General features: G+C 24.8%; 4 protein-coding genes across 6 annotated transcripts; 2 read left to right on the top strand and 2 right to left on the bottom strand.

Moving 5' to 3' along the window:
* Positions 1 to 1,163: 1,163 nt before the first annotated feature.
* On the bottom strand, positions 1,164 to 16,205 carry LOC113552235 (BTB/POZ domain-containing protein KCTD3). 2 transcript variants are annotated; one of them, XM_026954996.1, is made up of 14 exons: positions 16,036 to 16,205; positions 15,853 to 15,967; positions 15,607 to 15,713; positions 14,884 to 15,197; positions 14,260 to 14,404; positions 13,845 to 14,156; positions 12,156 to 12,352; positions 11,888 to 12,091; positions 11,670 to 11,786; positions 6,971 to 7,110; positions 6,715 to 6,901; positions 6,035 to 6,131; positions 3,002 to 3,180; positions 1,164 to 2,478 (listed from the first exon to the last, which is right to left on the bottom strand). In XM_026954996.1, exons 3-14 carry the CDS (start codon positions 15,657 to 15,659, stop codon positions 2,264 to 2,266), a joined length of 2,160 nt encoding a protein of 719 aa, XP_026810797.1. In that variant the 5' UTR covers positions 15,660 to 15,713; positions 15,853 to 15,967; positions 16,036 to 16,205; the 3' UTR covers positions 1,164 to 2,263. The 2 variants fall into 2 exon arrangements, with proteins under 2 accessions (XP_026810797.1, XP_026810798.1); XM_026954997.1 differs by lacking the exons at positions 15,853 to 15,967; positions 16,036 to 16,205 and having other exon boundaries at positions 15,607 to 15,827.
* Positions 8,370 to 10,231, top strand: LOC113552237. The gene is made up of 3 exons (XM_026954999.1): positions 8,370 to 8,491; positions 8,661 to 8,745; positions 9,797 to 10,231. The coding sequence occupies exons 1-3, from the start codon at positions 8,444 to 8,446 to the stop codon at positions 10,156 to 10,158; spliced, it is 495 nt and encodes a 164-aa protein (XP_026810800.1). The 5' UTR covers positions 8,370 to 8,443; the 3' UTR covers positions 10,159 to 10,231.
* Positions 16,206 to 16,296: 91 nt separating the features above from the next.
* LOC113552236 (cyclin-dependent-like kinase 5) lies at positions 16,297 to 18,290 on the top strand. Its single transcript, XM_026954998.1, has 7 exons — positions 16,297 to 16,653; positions 16,731 to 16,819; positions 16,875 to 17,068; positions 17,131 to 17,218; positions 17,290 to 17,461; positions 17,522 to 17,691; positions 17,772 to 18,290. Exons 1-7 carry the CDS (start codon positions 16,617 to 16,619, stop codon positions 17,904 to 17,906), a joined length of 885 nt encoding a protein of 294 aa, XP_026810799.1. The 5' UTR covers positions 16,297 to 16,616; the 3' UTR covers positions 17,907 to 18,290.
* A 975-nt stretch (positions 18,291 to 19,265) lies between these two features.
* LOC113552269 (N-acetyltransferase ESCO2-like) lies at positions 19,266 to 24,424 on the bottom strand. 2 transcript variants are annotated; one of them, XM_026955061.1, is made up of 11 exons: positions 24,310 to 24,423; positions 24,193 to 24,243; positions 23,649 to 24,111; positions 23,076 to 23,488; positions 22,751 to 22,995; positions 22,329 to 22,479; positions 22,080 to 22,229; positions 21,823 to 22,009; positions 21,595 to 21,762; positions 21,305 to 21,513; positions 19,266 to 19,569 (listed from the first exon to the last, which is right to left on the bottom strand). In XM_026955061.1, the coding sequence occupies exons 3-11, from the start codon at positions 24,102 to 24,104 to the stop codon at positions 19,440 to 19,442; spliced, it is 2,109 nt and encodes a 702-aa protein (XP_026810862.1). In that variant the 5' UTR covers positions 24,105 to 24,111; positions 24,193 to 24,243; positions 24,310 to 24,423; the 3' UTR covers positions 19,266 to 19,439. The 2 variants fall into 2 exon arrangements, with proteins under 2 accessions (XP_026810862.1, XP_026810861.1); XM_026955060.1 differs by having other exon boundaries at positions 24,193 to 24,424.
* Between the last annotated feature and the right edge of the window lie 365 nt (positions 24,425 to 24,789).

The following is a 24,789-nucleotide window of genomic DNA, read 5'->3' as shown; positions in this document are numbered from 1 at the left end:
TCATAAGTCTTCTTTTTGGATTCCATCTGAAACCAAATTTGTAATAAATAGGTTAAACAGCAACTAGCTAATGTTGTTTTCAGAAAACAATTTATAAAAGTCTTATGAAACAGCAGTGTTGTATTTTTGTATAATTTGAAACACAGATTGTACTTCAAAGAAGTAATTTTTCAAATTTCTCGAGTTGCAAAAATCTGTGAAGCATAATTGAAAATTATTTTTATTATCTTCTTAGTATTATTTAATTTTGTTCATTAAAATTAACATTTATAATAATATTATGACACCTGAAAGAAAAAAAATAAGTTAAATATATATATACTTGAAAATATAGAAATTTGATTATTCGCCAATATCTTTATTAGTATTTATAATAGATGACATAGATTTTATAAAATGATATATAATATAACACAATATGATAAATTGATAAATATAAACAGTATAAAAATATTAGTTATTATTATTTTACAAATGTTCAATAAGAATAGAATAGAATCATTTTAATAACAATTTGTCAGACTACATAAATATGTAAAATACATTGATAAATGTAGTACAACAATTGATATAATCTAAATAATGGTAATTACTAGTTTTGATAAGTAGTAGAATATAGATACAATAGGTACATAATTTGTAATCAATCGTGTTTGTTTACTCTTTAAAAATTACTGTGGCAAGAACTAAAAATCATTACTTGTCTATGTGAATAAGTTAAATATATTAATATTAAAAACAATCAAATCAATTTTATAAACAAATAAGCTACAATAATATTTGAAAAAATTACCATTAATTAATTGTTTTCATAAGTTAAGTATAGTATACATTATACATATATAACAGATAAACACGTTTTGTTTAAATTAGCAGCAAAAAAAAATAAGTGTTTAGTATTTATGTGTGGGCTCTATAGTATTACTTAAATATTAATTATCATCAATTATTGCACTTAAATGATTTAATTTAAATTTACAAAAAAAAAAAAACATCATCATTTTTAAAAATATAAAATATTTTATTAAAAATAACAAAACTTACATAGGTACTGTAATTCAATGAACTAAATTACAACTTATAATATGAAATTTAAATAATCAAGTATTGTTGTTTTAAAATATATATATTTTAATTTTAAACATAATCATAAAAATATTCACAATACCTAATCGGTGGTTTGATGAAATTTATATAATATATTACATATATTCATATGTAATTGACAGTATCACATAATCTGTTAATATCACATAGATAATAGTTAATAATAATAACTTTGAAAAAAATAATGATTAAAAATAGCTTTTAATAGCTGCCATTTTATCCAAATACACTTCTTTCATTACTTACATTACGACCCAAGACATAATAAATATAGATGTATAATTTTTTTATGTTAAAGTGTATGATAATTATTCTATAATTTGTTAATGATTTTTTGATAAACATTAACTACTGGAATATTTTTGCTCATACCGCTTGAGTAATTTAATTTATAGCCACAAATAGTGTTTGAAAATTGGGGGGAGGGGGGGGTTATATTATACTTCTGACAAACTTGATAAAATATTTTAATATTATTAAGTGAACATTATAATATTATTTTGAGTTTATAAATGCTACAAAGTAACAACAATAGGCCACAATAAACATAATGTGAATACAATTGTATAATAATGTAACTAAACTATATGATAATTGATAAGTATAAATTGATCAAAACAATTATATTACATACATTTATGTAAATCCACATAAAGGAAACTATAAGTTTTCATTAATTAAAACATATACAGTAAATTTAGAATTTGAATTTTATAAATTGTATAATTTGTCATTTATTACCTACTGAAAAGATAATTGGTCCCATATTTATTAAAAGTAAATAAGTATTTAATGTTGCATCTATTGTTCAAATATTTTGTTACATAACATTTGTAGGATAATGATCATAAATTGCAAGTAAATAATCGTTTCAAACAGAAAATTCAATCAACATTCAATTAAGTTTCAACCTATATAATATAATCCATATGAAGTATTTAAAAAAAATAGGTAAATTAATAGGTTAAATTAATACATGGACAATTATTAAACATATATTATGAATTTCATAGTCCTCTTAAATAATATTTAATAAAAAATATTTATCTGCATTTGGCTTTGTATGAGTAGAGTTATCAATTTAATATCCACCTAAATATTTAATTTTAATTTTTATAACTTATAATGTACTTCAATATGTATACCTAAGATAATTTTACAAAGATGATGTTGAAGTGGATGCGTCTGTTTGTTGGGACTGATTGAGAAAAGCTACATTGGACGCTTTTAATCTAGCTGTGTTCCCTTTTGAGATCAACATTCCTGGGTATGGAGATATACTAGGCGTTGAACAGTGGCTATTACTTAGATCACACTGGTCAAGCAACCGTAATAGTTCTTCAGCTGTTGGACCACCATTCGGGATAGGTTCTGGAGTGAGAAAAAAGAAAATTATTATTAATAAAATTAAATAAAAATAACACAGTGCTAAGGTATAACTAATTACTTATTAGGCGAATTATAACATTTTTACTAAAACGGGGCAACAATCTTATAAAGTAAAAAAAAAATCTATGTGACAAAACTGCCTCTTTTTCCCTATTAAGTAATTAACAAAATGGATTATATTTATATAAAATTATATAATATATTTTTATTATATATTATACATGGGGCTTTTAAGTTTGATAGATATCAAAAATATTGGTACCCATTTATATCAGCACTAATGATAATGAGTTAACAATTACAGTTAAATAAAAATTTTAAGAAATTATATGATTTTTAAATGTGATAACTGTCTGATTATACAAAATTTAATTTTTCATATATTGAATCTTGTCAACCAGAATCAAATTTCTATGTTACCTAGCATTTAATATACCCAGGAAAGATGATAAGTAAATACATAAACTTACAAACCCCAATTATAAATATGAATTTTTGTACTCACGCAGACATTTGTTGGCTAAATCTAAAGCTGTAGTCAAATCCCACATTTGAATAGCTCCGTTACAGTGTCCAGTTAATATAAACCTACGGGGCCTTGATCCCATACGACTAGAGCCTTCACATTCATGCACGCAAAAGCAAGTAATTATTGTGCAATCCACAGCTCGAATTATGCAAACTCTGAAAATCAAATAAACAAATAAGACACAAACACAACTGGCAATATGCAAAAGTCATAATAAGTGTAGACTGTAAGCTTAACAATAAAAAATATATTTGTGAATAATTGAAAACTTTTTGATTTTATAATGTATATAGAATTTTAACACTTATATAAAATTATTCTAATGGTACTAGTCAGTATTATTATACAACAATATTCCTTAATGTATAAACTTTAGATAAATAATACAGAAACTAAATGGGCCCTCAGTTTTTTGGTTATGTATAGCATTAGTGATTACCGATTAATTATTAATATTTATTGTTTAGTGTAGGAGACTTTATACTGTTTTTAGTTTATCAGCATGCTCAAAATTAGATGTATAAAAAATAATGACAGAATTTAAAAATGGCCTTTTTAAAGATATTCTATAATATTGTAAAATCTCACCAATATTTTTAAAAACATAAAACATCTCTCGTTACTAGATCATTTAAAAAAATTATATCATAGTTAAAATATTATATTCAATATTGTTATAATTTATAAATAAATCGTTATTAATCATATATTATGATAAGATATAGTGGTAGTTTTTGTATTTATCAAAATGACATATGGATAAAATAAATAAAATGTCATGAATGATGATATGAGTTGGTACGTCATACATAAATATTATGTTATACAGCTTTATAAATGTTTAGATTATCATATTATGTTGTTATTTTGTTTATTTTAATTGAAATCTATACTACATCAAGTTTGTAACCAAAAGTAAATATTTTGATAAATACAAATCATTAAAAATAACAATGTTTAAAAAATTGTAAATAAAAACGATAAAACATTGTTTAGTTTTAAAGCTATAAAGTAAAAGACATTCATCTAGAACAGATATTTCAATTATTGTGTATTATCAATATTATCATTAATTTAATAGTTTACTATATAGGTAATCAATGAGTAGTGAAACTATTTGTTTTTACAAATAACTTATAACTGCAGGGCTAGGATTTGTATGCAATAAAAAAATGTAAAATATACATTTTATTTACCAAAATATGCAAAAATATGCATTTAAATTTTTATAAGATAAACACAAAAATAGTTATAAAATAAAAATATTTATTTATTGAAATATATCAGTGATTGGCTGTTTGTTTTAATATAATATAACTGATAAATAAAATAAAATAAAATAATTTAGAAATAAAATTTATAATTCACTATTAATAGTGGAAATACTTTGAATTTTATGTTAGAAAAATTGGAAAATTTATGTTTTCCATGTTTATGTATTTATGACAAAAAAACCAAGTTTTATATTTTATTCAGTAGGGCTAGAATTAACAAAATAATAATATTAAATCATAAATATTAATTACAAAATATACTATAAAACAAGCATTTTTCATATTCTTATAATCTAAATATACAATAATATGCATTTTATCCAAATTATACAAAAACATGCAAATAAAAACACCCCTATTTATCGCATCATGAGGTGATTCCTGGACATTACACTAACAAAATCAATAATCAGAAGTCGCAAAAAGAAAAAAATATGCTATTGCATATAAATCCTAGCCCTGCTAATAAGTATCATATTGGTTATTGCAAGCTACTTTTTGATGAGTAGATGATCAGTAGAATATACTTCCAAAAATGTAAAATTATATTATATTCATGTGCTCAACAATGTACCCCTCCCCAACTAGTGGAAAAATAATATGAACTTATAATTAAATAAATAATACCTAGCATAATATTACCAAATTAATAACTATGAATAATAATTTGTTTAATTCATTTTTAATAACTCCTTGTATATAGCAGAAAAATTGGTACGGTCAGTACAGAAATTACACATGCAAACAAAATAAACTAATCAAATTATGGAACCGATTGTGTTGAACATTATTACAGACTTTCTTTTGTTAATATTATTTCATTCGCAACAACAATTATTTTTAAGTGCAAATAGAATAATATTTTCAATAAGTAAAAGTGAATAATAAAAAAAACATCATAAGTCAATAATAAAAGAAAAAAAAATTAGTTTATTAGTGCACTATTAAATTTAAATTAATATAGTTGAATCTAATATTTGGTATCAGTAATGGATTGATCAAAATTTGGTTGTATCACAGGATAATGGAATTATGTATGTTTATTTAACATAACGGCAATCGCCCTTTAAATACGCCACTGCTTAATATGAATATTATTCTGAGATTTTTCAAATGTTTAATGTTTTTTATTATTGTCTCCAACAACAATAAAAAGATCATTTAGTATGTTGGGAAGATGTTTTTACATATGATTGTTCGACTGCAGTCTATGGGTAAAGGTTGTTTAAATGGTTAAGGTATGATGAGCATTAAATCTGAAATGGTTGTACTTGTACAACAATAGTTTTATTCAGGACATCATAATAAGTTTGAAATGAAATGAAGATAATTGCAGTTTTTATTTACTAATAACGAATAATAAATTATTGAGACATTTACATTTATGTAAATTTGAAATAATATTGAACTTTTATCTAGCTTACATTTGACAATTTTTTTTATTTAACCATAAAAAACAACAAATTACCTATAACTATACCATCATAATGATTATGATAACGTTGTATTATACAAAGTAGATAGTAAATTCATGATGACCATATCATGAAAAGCCTCTACTTGAAGGATTTTTTTTATACTTCATGAAGTATTTCATTTAATGAAATTAATAATTCACAAAATGTATAAAACATTTACTATTTATACATATTATAAAAATTGATCTATGATCATTTAACATTAATAAAATATATATAGTATTCAATACTTAAGTGTTATATTATAAATATCTTACCTTTTACCATTGGATGCAAGACGAACAAATAATTCAGAAGTTTCTGGCATAACCTTTTGAACAAATACTTGTTCATCATCTTGCTCACCATATGGTCCTATTTTAGTACAACAATACAATATACACATTTATTATAATTTTTAACTTACACAAATAAATAAGATATGCAGTGTTTCCTTTTAAAGGTAATATAAAATATTTCAGTCCAATGACCTCAGATTGAAATGGAATTTTTGAGAGGAGGTTGGGAATACTTAAATATACTATTTTTGAGGATGAGCAAATGTTTAAATTTAAATCGTTGAATTTGTTGTCAATTATCCTATGATTTTACAAATTGTATCCAATTAAATTAAAACATTTGCTCCTCGTTGTCATTCAATCAATTTTGGTTTTAGAGCAATGGCTAAAAAGTCAAAATGACTTAAAAAAATTCAGTCTATCCAAATTTTGTATTGAAAACACCTAGTGTTATTTCGAAACAATGGCAAATGGCATTGTGCATGTGCACGCTGAAAAATAAAAAAAAATTTGAAAATCTTCAAGAAATGTGTATTTAAGTATTTCCTACCTCCTCCACAAAACCTCATATCAATCTGTGGTCACTGGACTGAATTATTTTATGTTACTTTTAAAAAAGAAAATACACTTAATAATGTAATATATGAAAAATTATTAACCACAATCGTTTCCAGCACAGTAGCTAATGCAGGGTTCAACTTCTTCAAGTGACAGTATCTTAAATGAAGCAACTGGTGTAGAACCTGGTTGTGTAGAAATCATGCCTCTAAATCTAGTTACACTCCATGTCCTCACATGATTGTATTCACTGCAAACGGAAACAAGGAATTTTTCTGATAATGTAACCTATATGAAAATAACAGTTATAAAACAACATAAAACATATTATCTAAAATCAGTATTTAAAACACACACTTTAGTAACAGAACTTTGGTGAACGGTGAATGTTTGAAACAGTTGAGGACCGTGTCCTACAGTCTCTGGATGTTGAACGATTACACGCACTGTACCAGAACTTGTGCCGTATGCTATTTCAATCCAATTTCCACTGACACCTACAACATATTATATTAACATTAAATTATAGACTAGTCACTAGTATAGTGGCCTGATATGCAACTAAAAATGTATATAATAATTAATTAAATATACATAGATTAAATGTTGGAAACTTGAAAATATAAGTGTTTTATAAAAGTATAATTTTTTTGTTTTGACTAAAACTAAATTTATTATTTGTATAATAATAATTTTCCTAGTATATTATGAATAAATTTGAATTAAGTACATAATACACCATATAAGATACATACAGAATATAGATATTATGATTAATTATAGAATGAGCAATATAATTTTATATCCTTAAATTATGTCTACAAAATTACAAAGCACAATGTTGTCTATGATCTATGAAATAATATATTAGGTATTATATTTGCTGTTTTCTGTAATCACTAATAACCGTACAACAAAATGTTCAAAATGTTTTTAAATTTAATATTACTGGTAGAAAGTATTGAAAATAGTAGAAGTCATTTGAGTTATGTCATTCAAAACTCATATAAATATTTATTAGAACCCATTAGCCATTACTACATTAAGTATGTCATATAATATAACAGTAATTCATTATTGTCCATACCAGGAGATTCCAATCATTTTTTTTTTACTGTGGGTTATATTGAGATAGTAGTACCCAATTTTTTTTTTTTTTTAAGAGGTAGAGATATAATGAGATGAAAAGAAAGAAAAAATATTTTATTATTTTATTTTTATTAAATTTAACTAATTTCTTTATAATAATAATTAGATCTTTGAGTTTAAGATAAAATCATGGGTCAGCTTGGTAGGCCAGTTTAAAAAGTTTAATGTAATGGAACCGACCCTAAAGTCATAGATTGTGGACCCTTAATCATAATTTTGTAGTGATAGTAGTTTATTGTTTAATTTTAAAGAAAATAGAGTATATATTTTAGATTAAGTAATTTAAATTTAAGAAATATAAATTCAATATATTATTATAAATTTTATTTTATTTTTCAATGATTGTTTAAAATTTAAATATTCCATCACTGTAACATACTCAATATAATTTGTCAGCTAAAAAAAAAAATTGTATATTACTACAAATCACTTAAACCATTAAAATTATGATTTTTTGATGTCAAATGTGCCAAAAAAAAAAAAAAAAAACCATCAACAAATGATTGACAAATTAAGTAGAATTGATAGAATGTATACACAAGTGTTGAGTATTTTTTTGAGTTTTTGAATACTAAAACATTTAAAAGAAATATAGAAGTAAAATGGTAAATTATTTAGTATTACATAAACTTTCTGATTCATTAGATATTAAAAAATTTTTAAAGTAGTAACTGAGTAACAATGCAATATATAATAGCATTTCTGTTGGTAACTGGAACAACTTTTCAAGTATGTTAACTATTTAAAAGTAGTACAAATATTATACTACCTAGTAAAAAAGTAGATACTTTTACAATTATTATTTATTTAAACATTTTTTCATGTAATATACACAATTATAATTCACTGATATTGATGTAGAATAATAAAATCTTAACATGTTGGACTGTTGAAATAGATTGCACAATCAGACGGTGATCAATTTCAAAATACTGGTGTATGGATTTTACCAAATTTTTCAAAATCAATTTCATGGATTGAAAGTTTGTACTTACATAAAAAAATTAAGGGGGTTGGAAGCGTGACTTTTTTAAGGAAAATGATGGTCATGTAGTACTATAACTCGTTAAAAAACTAAGGAAGTCAAAATAATTTATTCACTAAAGTCAAAACCATAACCTAATTATTTTTAAGTTTGTTTGCTTAAAAGTTCATTAAAAAATAAGGGGCTTTAATTTATTTAAAAAAAAAATAATGTGATAATAATCATATAACCATTATTTATGAGATAATATTATTCAATTAATTTTGTAACCTAGAAAGTACAATGGCACTGATGTTATGTCAGCATATTAAATAACAGAAGAAACAGGCAATATTTACTTTACACAATTAGAAAAAAATACATTTTTACCAAAATGTATTGATTTCTTTCTTTATTTTAAAAGATTTAAAGCTTTCTACTGTTAGAATATCTAGGATGGAGGGAAGATATATTTGTTTTTTCTCTGCAACTATGCCACTGTGGCATTTAATGTTATGGTCGGAGTAGTAAATGGTAATTTGCATGAATCTCTCCAGCATTACCAGCATACTCAACAACAATATGCACATTCCATCAAATTCTTCAATAGAATAATATATTTTGTTCTTTCAAGAAACTAACTAATGAATTTAGATTTAAAAGCCTGAAATAATGTACCTAAATGTATGCCTTCTTAGAATGATCGGATTTTAATTTTGTAAATATTTTGAACTTATTGACATTTTTTCTAGATTATAGTAGAAGTCTATTTTTGAATAAGTAACTATTTCATTTACTCAAAACACTGAAATAAATACTTAATTTGAAAAACTAGAGAAATTTAAATCTGTATTATTTTATAATCTTATCTTTAAATTTGTTTGTAGACCACAAGGTGGACATGTAATAAATATGATGCTTCCGACCTCCTTACATAATACATTTAAATATTATCATATACATATATTTTTATATATAAATATATATATATATATATTATATTATATATTACATATATAAATTTCTTATAAATCACTTGATAATAATAATACTTATATTTTAATTTATAGATATGGCCAAGGAAGCATCTGATGAATTTATAAATTTGTCGTACAACATGAAAGACAAATTACAAAATGTTTTTACTATATCGTCTATACCAAATTCTGAAACGATAGATGGTAATGTGGGAAAAGTACAGATTTATACTTCAAGAACAGTAATCACACCATCTCAAGATTCAGTAACAGATATAGCCATAGAAAAAATGCCACCTCAAGAATTAGATACAAATATTGGACAAATGAACATGCAACCTCAAAATGTAGTAACAGATATCAACCAATTAATTAACCAAGAAATTATGCCACCCCAAGTTTCAGAAACCATAATAAAATACAAAATACAATCTCAACCAGATGAAATACTATAATAGAATCATAATACATTTTGTTTAATCTTTAAATTTACATTTATTTAATTTAAAAATAAATTAATACAATAGACATTTTATAGCTCAAATGTACACCCAAAATTAAACAAAATAGTTAGGTTATAAAATATTCATAAAAAAATAATAAAAATTATGTAAGTTACTTAAGACGCACATTTTAGATTTTGAACAGAGCATTATATTGGTTTTACGGATTATTTTTATTCTGTCTGTCAATGAGTAGAGAAATCAAAAGTAATAATCTTTCAGTAATTTTAAAAATAACTAGGAAAAAAAGAAAAAAGGATAATAAAAGTTTTTGGACAAAATGTATTTTGTTTTAACTCAAAAACAAATAATTATAGTCTTTAAATTTTTACCAAATATTTATATGTATTTTAAATGAATTAATTTAAAAAATATTTAGTTTTTTTTTTATGCTATTATGCTATTTATTTGATAGTTTAAATTTTAAACTTTTTTTTTAGTTGATGCAAAATAAAATGTTTATTTCTGGGTAAACAAGTTTGAAAATATAATAAGGAGTTTTTCATAAGTTTTTATTACAAGAAATTTAAAAAATATATAGTGTATAGCTACATAAATATTTTGTGAATGATTGAAAATTAATTTTGTTTATGTAAGATATCTATTAATAATGATTAATTATTAACAAAATTTATGATTTTCAATACATAGCTAAATTTAAAAAAATATAGAATAGTTTTAAGCTATATATAGGGACTAGTAATTTTAAAATTGATTAGGCTTGGTCAAAAAAGGTTCAAAATTGAATATAAGATCTTACAAAACTTATTTATAGAGCAATTGAAAAATGGGCAAATTTGTTTTTGAATAACCATTTAAGATTTAAATCTTATACAATTTGTCAAATTGCAAACATTTATATATTATTTTGCAGTTAAGATGTTTTACAATTTTTAAATTTAATAACAGAGAATTGCAAATTTAATTCAAGATTTTTTATAAATGATACTTAAAAAAACCTAAAAATATAAAAATTTATAAGCACATTATTTTTAAGGGTATTTTGTAGTTCAAATTTAGGCAAATTTAAATATTTGATTGAAAAATAACAATTTCAATTATTTTATTGTAATTTAAAACAGTAAACTTTTATGTATATTTATAAACTTTACTATATGTAGTGACATTTTAAATTTTAATGTCGGTTTTGGACTTTTAGTGGCATTATACATCTAATTATTACAAAACTAACTATTACCTATTTATACTTCATATAGTTTTATGATAATTCGGTATTGATTCAAAAGTTAATAACAAAAATTGATTCAATCTACCAGTAAAATAAATTACTAAATACAATTATAAATAAATATTACTTTTGATTAAAAACATTGTTTTTTCATATATATATTAAGATTGTATATTATTGATTATACAATGTAACAAAACATAGCATACAGAAAGAAACATTGATAAATAATGGTTTTATTTTTAGAATTAGTTTATTATTTATAGAGGCTTACTTGTCTTAGGCGTCAAATAAACAGAAATAGCAGTGATTGGATCATTTGATGCATCTCTATACAATTCAGTTACTAGTAAATCATTGTCTTTCATTCGTAATGGAAATTTTTGCATATCTAAAAAAGTATATTAGGTAATTTTAATTTATAAATAAACTTTAAATCAAACATATTTTATTATATACATTGTAATCTTAAAATGTGTATATTATTCTTACCAATATAATATATTGAGCCATTATTACAACCAAGGAGTAGAAATGAGCCAGCTGTATCAAATGATGCAATTGGTACTACATCTTGGGTTTGCCAATGTTGAGTCATTGCATGCCAAACCCCTATTTTACCAGTAGGGGATAAAGCAACAAGTTGACTACCGATAAAAAATAAATGTTCTACACGAACATTCAAATTGAATGTACCTAAACATATTTATTTACAAATTTAACTTAATCCATTTTTAAAATAATGTAACATAAATATTACCTATATTGGTTCGAGATCCTTGTTCTGATACTCCCCAAAGTCGAACTTGATTTCCATATGATATAGCAACCATAACAGAGGATCCATCAGAATTACCATTTTGGCTATTCATTTTAGCATTAATTGCTATCCGTTCTATACAGTTGTCTATATGTGGTGATGTAAAAACTTGCTGCCAACCACTCGAATCTTTTAATCTGTTAAAGTACATAATAATATTATTTTTAAGTTACTATAAGAAAAATCTAGGGAAAAATGAAACAAAATAGTTTCAACACCCAAGAATAGGTATTAGGTTGTTATAAAAAATAATCTTATTCTTTCAATTAGAGAGCGGATTTTTATACGTTTGTATATTTTCCTGGGTGCTAAGTTAACACAAAATATGTTACATAATGACCATAATATAGTGAATTGAAATACAAAAATATTTAAAATATATTTGTTTTTATTTCTAGTACATACTTTATGATTTAAATAAATTTTAATCTATTTTGAATCTTCCAGTGTTTTGTTAACATTCTTGAAATTAGGAAAATATTTATCAACAAATTTGAGTTAAAATTATTTATACACAGTATATAAATATCAGGAACGACCATGAGATTGTAATTGTTTTAGTGAAATTTTAAATACTTGCTTCAAAGTTAAAATATCCAAAAAAAAACCTATGCAAGTCACAGGACCCTAGATAATACTTTTACCTTTTAATTTGATAAAAAGTCAATTCACTTTAATAATAAAAATAGATTCTTCTCTGTAAAATTCACATAGTTATGTATTAAAAATGCCAAGTGATTTTACATTAATTATTTCCTCAATCATTTATAGTGAATTTCATTTCATTCTTTTATACAAATTTTAGAAATTCTAAGAACATTTTTACTAAAAATGATTTTAACTATACAATATACATATTTAAAATATATTATTACTTAACTTGTAATTTTAGAGATTTAAATAATAGTATATATTTAAAATAGTAATTTATGTTTTAATATGTTATCTGAGTTGTTAATTGATATCTAAATAAACTATAAAACTGAATAGATATATCTAAAAAACTAATTAAAAAATTAGTCATACAATTTTTAAATAGGAGCAACTATGGCTGGTCCAGTTATGTTGAATGTTATATATTAATCAAATTTTTAAATCTTAGTAGGCAAAAATTACTTAATTCAGCAATGTGTCCAAGTGGCGAGTTGATATAAATATATATATAGTCTATCCAGCGAGAGAACGCGCTGATTCTGCGTAACCTCCCGTGTCACCATGCTATCAAAATTGATTTGCTTATGGCTGGGTATCATTGGGGAATACGCAGAAATTTGATTTTGGTTGGTCTGCGGGGCATTCTCTTGTTACACAGAGTATAGTTAAATTTATTCATCCGAAACAAACATTTTGTATCTTTTCCACAACAGCTTAAATTTTATACAAATTTAATTTAATTTTTATAAACAACAAATAGAAATTTATAAATCTTATACATTATATATATTATATCATTATTTTATATATTTATTATTTAAGCTAATAACCTATTTATAGTTGCAGTGGTGTTAATAGTAATATAATACTTTAGATGCACATTGCACATATTATGTTTTGGAGCAATTTCTAAGTTTATAAGGGCTTATAATTTGCTGCTATCAAAGTTAAATAAAAAAAATTGTTTTTATTCACCTGTAGCAAACAATAAAATGAGCATAAGCAACTACAATCCAATTATGGTGTGCTTTGATGATTTGGACACGCAATGGATCAGCCCAGTTAGAACCTTGATTATAACCAAAAACCAAGTTTAATGCATCGTTTCTAATATATTTGTTGAGATCAGCTGATGAGTTTCTGGAATGGTGATTGGGTACATGGTTACCAAGTGAAGCTGCTCGAGAGTGTCCACTGTTACCGTTGCCACGTCCATTGATAACTGATCCACGACCATTTACAGTAACTCGAGAAATATCCAAAGATGAATTACGAGAATGACAACGACTAGAAAAATGTTTTGTCTTTAATATTGTTATCCTTAATTTTAAAACTATTGCTTTATAAAATACTGAATTGTACCATGTTGGAGTATCTTAAAATTACCAACCTTTGATATCCATGTGTATGAGGTATCGAAGATGGTGAATTTGGTGGTGGTGCTGGTTCAGGGACACGGACTATTGAACCAGGTCTTGTTTGATCATCTACTTTAATTGCATTACTAATTATCTCGGATTCTTGCATGGGAGGGTCTAAGAATATTATTCAGAAAAACATTATATAAAAATCAAACTAATTATAAGAAAAAATGGATAGTAAAATAAACTACTAAATTGTCAAACTCAATGCAATATAATGAATATTACTATAATATACTAGGTGATTTAAATACTTATAAGGTATAACTTATAAATTTTTTTTTTGAATTTCAATTTTGATGTATTGAAGTAGTCAAAAAAATACTTTTTTTCAGAATATGAAATTAAAAATATATATTTTAATACAAAAAAATAAAAAACTCACAAAATTATATCAATAAAAAATATCAAATTTTTTTTTAATGTTGTTTTATTTTGATTGGAAATTATGTAAAATATATAATTTCAAAAACATTAATAGATTTTTAAATAATGAGTGTTGTTCAATAAAAGAATCATTTTGCGTAATAATAGTTAATCTAAATTCAAATTTTTTTAATACTTTGAGTTATAATATTGGAATTTGTACTTACTTGGAGCTGGTAACATGCTATAAAACAGAATGTCTCCACATGATGATTGCTCTAGGTCTTCACACAAAATAAGACGCTTGACTAGAGGCATAATACCATAAAATTCAGCTTCATGGCGTAATGTTCTAATATCAGTGCCAGACAAATCTATGTCATGTGTTCGAAGATAGTTCAAAATTATGGCAAAAACTTTTGGATCGCGATCAATGAATATAGCTCCTGTATCATCCCGTAGACTAGAAATACGGCCACTTAATAAAGCAGTAAAAAAAGAATCTGGCACCCATGTTAATGTCTGTCGAGATGTTGAGAACCTAAGACAGTTAAAATTGTTTCATAGTTATTTTAGAGACTTTTAACTAGTTATTTTTAAGTTTAAATAGTTCCAAACACATGTATTTAGATATTTATAATGGTTGAAATTAAATACATGTCATTACTAGTTTATAGAATGAAGTAAAATTAAGGATTTTAGTTTAGGATTAATGTTTAAATATACCTAATAGATAAATTGGAATTGAATGAGATTTTTAAATTAGAATAAAACTGAACGATTATGTAACAATTTGTACAATATTTTTAAGATATCTATTAGTTAGAAAATGTATTTATTATTAAACATATAATATATATATATATATATATATATATATATACTATAATATAGTACATACAACAATTTAAATCATCACCAGAGTATTGATTTTATTAGTTATTCATTACCTAGTACCACCAACATTAAGATGCATTATTTCACCATTGTGTGGAGGTAACATGGTTCATCAGCCTTTTAAATCCTGAAGTTGACCTGAGTATTTGATTGATGTATACTAAACAAATTTATTAGAACAAATTATTACAGTATTATATTTAACTCGTGGTAATAATTAAAAAATAATTAAATGTGCATTGTTTACGTGGCACATTTGAGTATTAAATAAATTTTGAAAACCATATTTAGCGCCGTACCTATTTTTTATTTCTATAAATTGATGTGTATATTATTAAATGTTAATTACAGTTTATGTTGAGTCTTGAGTGTCAACATAACTTCAAGATAGCACATCTTCTTATCACGTTATCGCTGTTGAAGAAAATAGTACATTTTAGATAGTAGCTAATTTAACTAAATATAAAATTAACTCTGCTTACGATTGAATCATTTGAATAATTGAATCCGTCATAATCATAAATTATTGTAAAACGAAATTAGTTTTTCTGTAGAAGATTAAACGATTTTTGCACGAAAAATTGACAAAACGGATCTATTTTGTTATGGTTTATTGGGTGGGGTGGGATATGGATAGTACTCAGTTCTTCCCCTTATGTGTATCCCTGAGAAATGATAATTAAAATTGTTTTCTCAGATAAGCCATTATCAGCACTAATTTAAGACCGTGAGCAGCACTAAATGATATCAGTATAAACTCTATTGTCTATATAGAATATTATATAGATCTTAATTCTTTAATGTACTAAAACCAAGCGCATTTGCATACAGTCTCACAATTATTTTCAGATATAGAATAAATAAATGTTATCATTGTAATCTATCCTGTGGTACAGTACCGCACATAATACAGATTGTAATATAATATTATAGTATACTCTAGTCTTTAATAATATTTGGATACATAAGATTAGATAATTGTCTGATTAGTTACCTATTGATTGAGATGAACCGCTTTTAATATCCTCCTCGTACAAGTTTTTTGATATTCTTCATTGAAAACATGCAAAAATACGAAAAACTAGATAAGATCGGAGAGGGTAAGTCCATAATATGCAATTAGTACTTTGATACAGATTAATATGTATAATATATCCTATATGATAATTGTTAACAGGCACTTACGGTACGGTGTTCAAAGCAAAAAACCGTGAAACTTTAGAGATTGTTGCACTGAAACGTGTGAGACTTGATGATGATGACGAGGTATATATTTAAGGGATTAAGTCATGCTTGTATTTAAAGTAGAATATATTTTTAGGGTGTTCCTTCATCGGCTCTGCGTGAAATCTGTTTGCTGAAGGAGTTGAAACACAAGAATATTGTAAGACTTTATGATGTACTTCATAGTGATAAAAAATTGGTACTTGTTTTTGAACACTGTGATCAAGATTTGAAAAAATATTTTGATAGTTTGAATGGAGAAATTGACCCTAATGTTGTGAAATCATTCATGTATGAAAACACAATCATTTTTTATAAAATTAATGTAATTAAAACAAATTTTATAATTTTAGGTACCAATTATTGCGTGGATTAGCATTTTGCCATAGTCACAATGTCTTGCATCGTGATCTTAAACCACAAAATCTTCTTATAAACAAGGTTATTATATTAGAATTCTCAAAACAAAACAATTTATTCAGATCAATATTAATTTAATTTCCTTTATATAGAACGGAGAATTGAAACTAGCTGATTTTGGTTTGGCTAGAGCATTTGGAATACCAGTTAAATGTTATTCTGCAGAAGTTGTTACTTTATGGTACAGACCTCCTGATGTTCTATTTGGTGCTAAACTTTACACAACTTCTATTGATATGTGGTCTGCTGGATGTATATTTGCTGGTATATTTATTTGCACTTCAATATCCTTTTGCAGAGTTTATTAAAGAGTATGTTGTATAGAGTTAGCCAATGCTGGAAGACCTCTATTTCCTGGTTCAGACGTAGATGATCAATTGAAACGGATATTTAAACTTTTGGGAACACCAACTGATGAGACATGGCCTAATATGACAACTCTGCCGGATTTTAAACCAATGCCAATGTATCAGCCTAATATGACTTTTGTACAGGTTTGTGGTTATAACAATACAAAAATTAATTTAAAGCTATTAATAGTTAATTGATTGTTTTATTATGGATGTTAATTTAGGTAGTACCCAAATCAACAACAAAAATGCGAGATTTACTACAAAGACTTCTAGTGTGCAATCCATCTCATAGAATATCAGCAGAACAAGCAATGAGCCATATATACTTTGCAGACATAAATTTGTTACCAAAATAATTTATCATTGCTTTTTACTTTAGAATTTTAAATGCCAAATATAATTAAATGTGCAATACAGTGTTAACAGTAAAAATACAAATTTAATTTTTGGAGTGTTAGTATTATAAATCCAACTTAAATATATAGCGCTCGCTAGAATTAACTGTTGTTAACTTCTCAAGCTATAGCTATTTTTTTTTTATTCCTATCTACCCTTGTCCTGTTCTAACCAGATCTTATTTTCTGATTTTAATGTATTTGACCTCCTAATGTTTTCCTATTCTATGAAGTTTTTTTTTATATATTTTGTGGAATATATACATAACTTTATTTAAATTATTTAATTAATTTGATTTTTAAAGTATAATTTAATATTTCTATTTTTGGTTAAATTAATTTCAGTCTGTAAATCTTAGCTCATACTATTTTATTAAATTTAACTAGTATGCACTAGTGTATTCCTTTTTGGATCTCAATTGTATTTATTCATTATTTTGTCATTTAAAAATCAATAGTAAGTATTTTGTTAATACATTTACTGTAAATTAATAATAAAATTATGTTAAAAATATTAAAATCACAAATGTTGTTATATCAATTTGCTATGTGGATGTATTTAATTCTTTTATTTCTATACCTATTTAAAATAATCTAAATAATATACTTTTGATTGAAAATACATAATATACTTTTAGTTGTTTTTTTCTTTGTTTTAAATATCATTGATTATTTAAATGTTTGGTATTTATTGCAAATGTAATGCAGTTTATTTGTTTAAACATATAATTGTAACATAGGGTTTTATCAAAAATACATTTTCTCCTAACCATCTAATTACTCATATGTAATAAAATCATGTTAAGTTAGATCATTAATACTAAGCCATCCTCAATGTCTACAGTTAATAAGATAATAAATTAATTATTATGGTCTAGAATTTTCTGAAAAAGCCTTTTGTAGTAAACATTTTCTTTTTTCTTTTTAAAATTAAAAAATCTTGTTAATAAATTAAATACAGTTATATTATAAAAATGATACATATTATTTAGTATGATAAAATTACAAGTAAACATTATTAATAAAATAGAAAATACATAACTATTACTAACTCTAGTTAATTAAATAAACTATACAAGTTGCTCCAATTAGGACTATGCATTTTACAATTCAAAAGTTTATAACATACACTAAAATGAATTTGGATATAGTAACTTAAATGTGACTTATTTGATGCAAATAACGTAATACAATTTTAAGTATTTTGAAATTATTTTGATTGAGAGATGCATCAATGAACATTATTTATAATATTATAATTTGATATGTATAAAAATAGATTTTTAATTGTCATCAAGCTATGAAAACATCAAACTAGTATATTTGAAAGTAAGCTATATTGATCTAGTAATTAAATAAGTTTCTAAAATTTTAAAAACTTAGTCAATATTAAATATTCATAAAAATATTAATTTTAATACTAGGTCTTAATCTATTTTTAACAGTAAAAAAAATAAGTTAATAATTATTATACTTAGGAAATAAAATACGTAACTACCACCCAGTATAAACAAAATAATCATTTTTGTTTGTGTACTTTTTAATGAATTGTTTTCCAGCACGTGTGGGTACTGTAAATGCTATTTCATGAAGTGTCAATATATGACCGTATGCATAGTTTTTCCTAAAACAATTATAATAATATTAAATCATTAATGAACATAACAGTTCTAATAAAAAATTGTATTCATTGGTTATTGCCACTATCTATTACATTTTCTGGTAAACTTAAATCTGTTATTGAAAATTTGCAACTATCACATATTAACACAGCATTATATAATTTAGTAATTTACAGACAATTATTATAAGTAGATTTGTCTAACAAAATAATAAACCATACGCAAAGAAATCAAATTCCGGCTAGTAACTACAACATATATACTACATAGGTATTAATTTTTTTTTTTTTAGAGGATTTCACATTAAATTTCCAAGTTTAATCTTACACCAGTCTCTTGGATTACTATTGTAAGCCATCAGAAAATAAATTTATTTTTAGTATTTTAAAACTGCTGGAATTATATTACATTTCAGTATCTTAAAATGACGCATTGTTTAATTTAATTAGCTTATTATTAAATAGTGTTCATAGCACTTTCCGTAGTTATCTAAATTTAATTTATGTTGGATTAACATTGTATGCCAAGCAACCTTTTACACACAAGTATTTTTTTTTTTAGTTTATTTTATATGAATATGAAAGCATTTTTTTCTGTAAGATTATAAAAATGTAGTAACATAGAAGTTTAGAAAAACAAATTTACTGTAATAAATATTACAATTATATTCTCATTTTGGTAAATATTATTATTTAGAAGTTAAAAATAAAATATAAATTTGCTCTTTTAAATCAATATATACAAGTATATTATTATATTAAGTATTTAATTGTAAATATAGAGTTAAAATCCATTAAAAACTAAAATATAAAAACTAGATTGCAACTACCCGTATTCTATAGAAGTACGTGGCCTATGTAGGGTTAATTTGAATTTGTGAACCATAAACTTATGTTTTTGATAAAATATTATGGTCAACACACTATGGAAATATTATACCAATTTTTTTCTTTATCCCAGATTTTTAAGATATAATTATATTTCAAAGGAATTAGTTTATTAGTAGCCATACCTCATCACTTTTCTATGTTTGATGCTTTAAGTTGTAATGGACAAGCTTACTTAAATTGTCTTATAATAATTTAATGCAGTGTTAACCTGAGATAGTCTGTAGATAGGTATAAATTTGGTATTTTAGGAGGGGCCTAAAAGTATAAATATAGAACAGTCCAGTAGAGGACTTTAGTCTCGCACCCCCTACATATAAATCTTACAATTTTAATGTAACATTTATTATATATAGAAGATTATAAATAATTCAAAATTATTTATTTAACAAAACCATACAAATTGTAATTTAATTCATTTTTCCGATTAGCGATAATAATAGCTGCTAAATACATCGCATGTTGCATATTCCATTTTAAGAAATCTATTTTGTCATGGTGTATACATTACCTGATATAGTTGTCGTTATAAAATATTAACGTAGCTCAATCATTCTAATTTTATTATTAATTTATAATATAAAATGCATACATGAACATTAAACGTTCACATTACACATACCTATTGGATAACCTGTTTAGGAATTACATACTACATTATATAATTTTCTCTAATAAAAAATATACAATTTATTGAAACACATAATAAAAAATGTAGAGACTAAGCCCTCCCCCCCCCAATTTACGGTTATAAGGTAGACACAATAATAGTTTACAGGGAATATCATAAATTCATAACATAACCTTACAGTAATCGCAATAACCAACAATAAATAACTAATAATCTTACCGAAAACAGTCTAGGAGTTTTGAAGCAATTCCATTTTTACGACAATCCCATTTAGTCCATATACGGTTAACACCAACTTTTACAGGATATGATTCTTCAGAAACAATAACCATATCTTCTGTTTCAGTTTCTAGATTACGATAAGCTTCGGATATCAATTCTACTACTAGGCATCCAATCACCTGCTTATCTTTTATATACAAATAAACCTAAAATATCAAATGTCGGTGTAATGAATATGTTAATTATTAATACCATGTTATCTATTACTAGAGAAAACCAAAAAATACCTTTTTAGTTGCAGGTAAAACAGAATTCTGCGTGTTAAAGCCAAGTTCTACATCAACGAATGATATAACTTCTAAAGCTTTTGAACATGCCATTTTAGAATCCGAGCCAGATATAACAACAATACGCTCAGTAGTGTCTTGATAAAGAACTTTTTCACTTTTAAAACTCTAAAATATAAATATTAAGTTTAAATTATAAAAGGAAACAATTTATTTTAATCTACACACATTATATTTAAAGATGTCCTTGGCTACATGGTATTTGTCATGTTCCGCTTCATCTTCTGGTTCACCTCTAGAATAATATAAACCACATTGTTTGCACAAAAAACCACCAAATTTCTTTTGACCAGCATCAATTTGATATTGAGTAGCATCAATAATTCTTTTTATTCTCCGTGCTGTAGGTTTTCCACTAAAATATAAAAAATGTATTTTTATAGATAATAATTAATAATTCAAGTAAAAAATTAATATACAATTACCATGCAACATGACTAGGAGAAGGCGTTTGATTGGTAAAAATAGGGAACAACTTTGTTTGTGGTGATTCGTTTAAAATTACAGAGGCATCGTTTGAAGTATTTATTGATTCATTTACATCCATATTATTAAATTTAAATGTACTTGATACACTAAAAAATAATTATGTAATTAATTTCATTTAATGGTTTGCACAAATACCTAGATTTTATAAAAAAATGTAATTTAATTATAATTGCTTTTTGGCTTACTTTTTTTGTGACGAATAAACTGAATGATAATTTTCATCATTAACATAAGCATCTCTAATCAAATCTGGCATATGACATCTTACAATATTATTATGGCTTCGTAAATCAGTCTTCAAACGTTTATAATCTAGCCCAATACATGAATTTTCATCTAAAAATTATTTATAATTATTAAAACTATTATTAAATGCAGCGGTGTAATAACAAAATGTTTGACTTGATACAACTAAAAAAAAACTTTATATAATATACATATATGGGGCTAATGCAATAGCATTAATTACCACACCACTGACTGAAGCATAAATATTAAAATTGTATTCTATGAGACAAATTATCTTTTACACAATTCTATTAATTTAATATTATAATATATTCAATTAAAATTTAACTTTGATAATTTATCATGAATAATTTCATACCATCTTGATCTTCGTGATTTCTTTTTGTAGAATTTGACGAAAGCCCAGGATAACGTACAGCTGTAGAATCGTTTTCATCATCTTCATCATCCAACAATTCTATCAATTCATTAACTTCTTGTCCAATTTGTTCAATTGTACCATCATCAAGTATTTCTGTGTTATTGAAATCAGATTGATCAACTGTACTCATCCTATTTTCATCACCCCAGTTAACAACTTTAAAGTTAAAGCTATTATCTTTTCTGCAATAAAAATTAAAAATTTTTAAAATTGAATAAATTTGTATTAATAAATATTATGTAACAAAAAAAAAAAGCTTTACCTATTGGGTATGTCATTATGAATAACTTTTGATTTGAAAAATTTTCTGTTATCAGAATCCTCAATTTTTATACGTTCAGGTTTTTCCTGTTTAATATATTCTGTCCAAACGTTTTTGGAAGAAGATTTAGAAATATCAAAATTGTTTTTCTTAACTACTTCAATGTTTTCAATGAAATTATCTTTTTCTTCACATATTTCAATTTTGACGAATGGTTTTTTATTTGTAGACAACTTTTTTTTAAATGGTAATGTAACACCCGGAAACAAATTTACCTTAGATTTTTTTTCTTGACTGGTTGATCTTGGTCTTTTTTTATTTGTTGATTTTGTATCTTTAAATAGTTTAGCTTTTACTTTTGGATTATAATTTAAGCGAGTAAATCTTTTAATACGAAGATCTTCTAGTGATATCTATGAAAAAATAAATACAAATATTATTAAATGATTTGTAAACAATTAATATAATATTGTGCAAATTTGTAAACAAAACAATAAAACATATACATATGTACAATATTAAATAGAATGCATGTATTTATTAAATTATTAGTAATTCATTTAACATTTTTACCTGATTACTTCCATAAAAGTTTAACGTTTTTACTCCTAATACAGCTTTATTATTTAAATTAAAGCTTTTCTTAGGAGTCTTGGCTTCTTTGTTAGTTTCGGATTCAAAGGGTGTTGTGTTGACATTTTTAATTCGTCTAGAATTTGGAGTTTCTTCAATGATAATTGTTGCTGAACATTCATGTCCATTCTTTGATCCTGACATAAGTCTTTCAAATTTATCACTCATAGTGGGACTTAATTCAGTTATTGGAGTGCGATTCATGTTAAATGATGTATCTGGAGAATCAAGTCCTGGATCATATACTTCAGGAGATGATTGTAAAGGAGCAATGTCATGGCTGTCTTCATCCCAGTTGTCGACGGGGAATAATTCACGTTTTCGATTTGTTAAAAATGGCGATGGTTCGGTCTTTCGTAAGCGAAGAGACTTGCGAGGAGTTGTAAAAGCAGACATTCTTATACTAAAACAATATAAATACTATATAGGTACTATATTAAACATAGCAAAATATTTTACTAGCTATCTTTAAAGACGAACTTACAAGAAGATAAGACCGAGGAATTAATTTAATAGTTATTTTAGTGACAATAGACTGAAACACAAAACGTCGAATTGAATATTGAAACTTTGAAACACTTGCAATTAATGTACGACTTACGGTTACGACTGCACGAGAAAACGTGATATCGTTAAAAATTGAAACTTAAAAATGAGAATAAAAAATAAATGCCGGGCGGCCATCTAATAGTCAGTAGTCACTGACTGGGGTTCGTTACATTATTGTTGTTTTGGAGGGAAAACGTCCAATCAATATGTCCGTTTTAAGGGATTTCTGGTAGCAGCTGCCGACCAACCGTTATGTTATCAGTTATCACAACAATTCAAAACTTTTGTATCAAGATTTTCAAGGTAGAAATTGGAGTGTATCGTTACGTACCGGTTTGAGCGGTTACGAGGTACGTCATGTGCCATGTATGGAATACACATACCTACTTACGTGTTACATACCAAATTTTGTAAATCGGACTTCGAAATCGATACGAGTCTAGTTGTAAACTTAATAATATATTAATACGTATTATATTTATAAATGTATAGGTATATTAACAAAGTTATAGCAATAGTAGACAGTGGCTAG

This window comes from Rhopalosiphum maidis, chromosome 2, assembly GCF_003676215.2.
Source record: "Rhopalosiphum maidis isolate BTI-1 chromosome 2, ASM367621v3, whole genome shotgun sequence".
Lineage (NCBI taxonomy): Eukaryota > Metazoa > Arthropoda > Insecta > Hemiptera > Aphididae > Rhopalosiphum > Rhopalosiphum maidis.
This window is presented reverse-complemented; position numbering and strand designations above follow the sequence as displayed.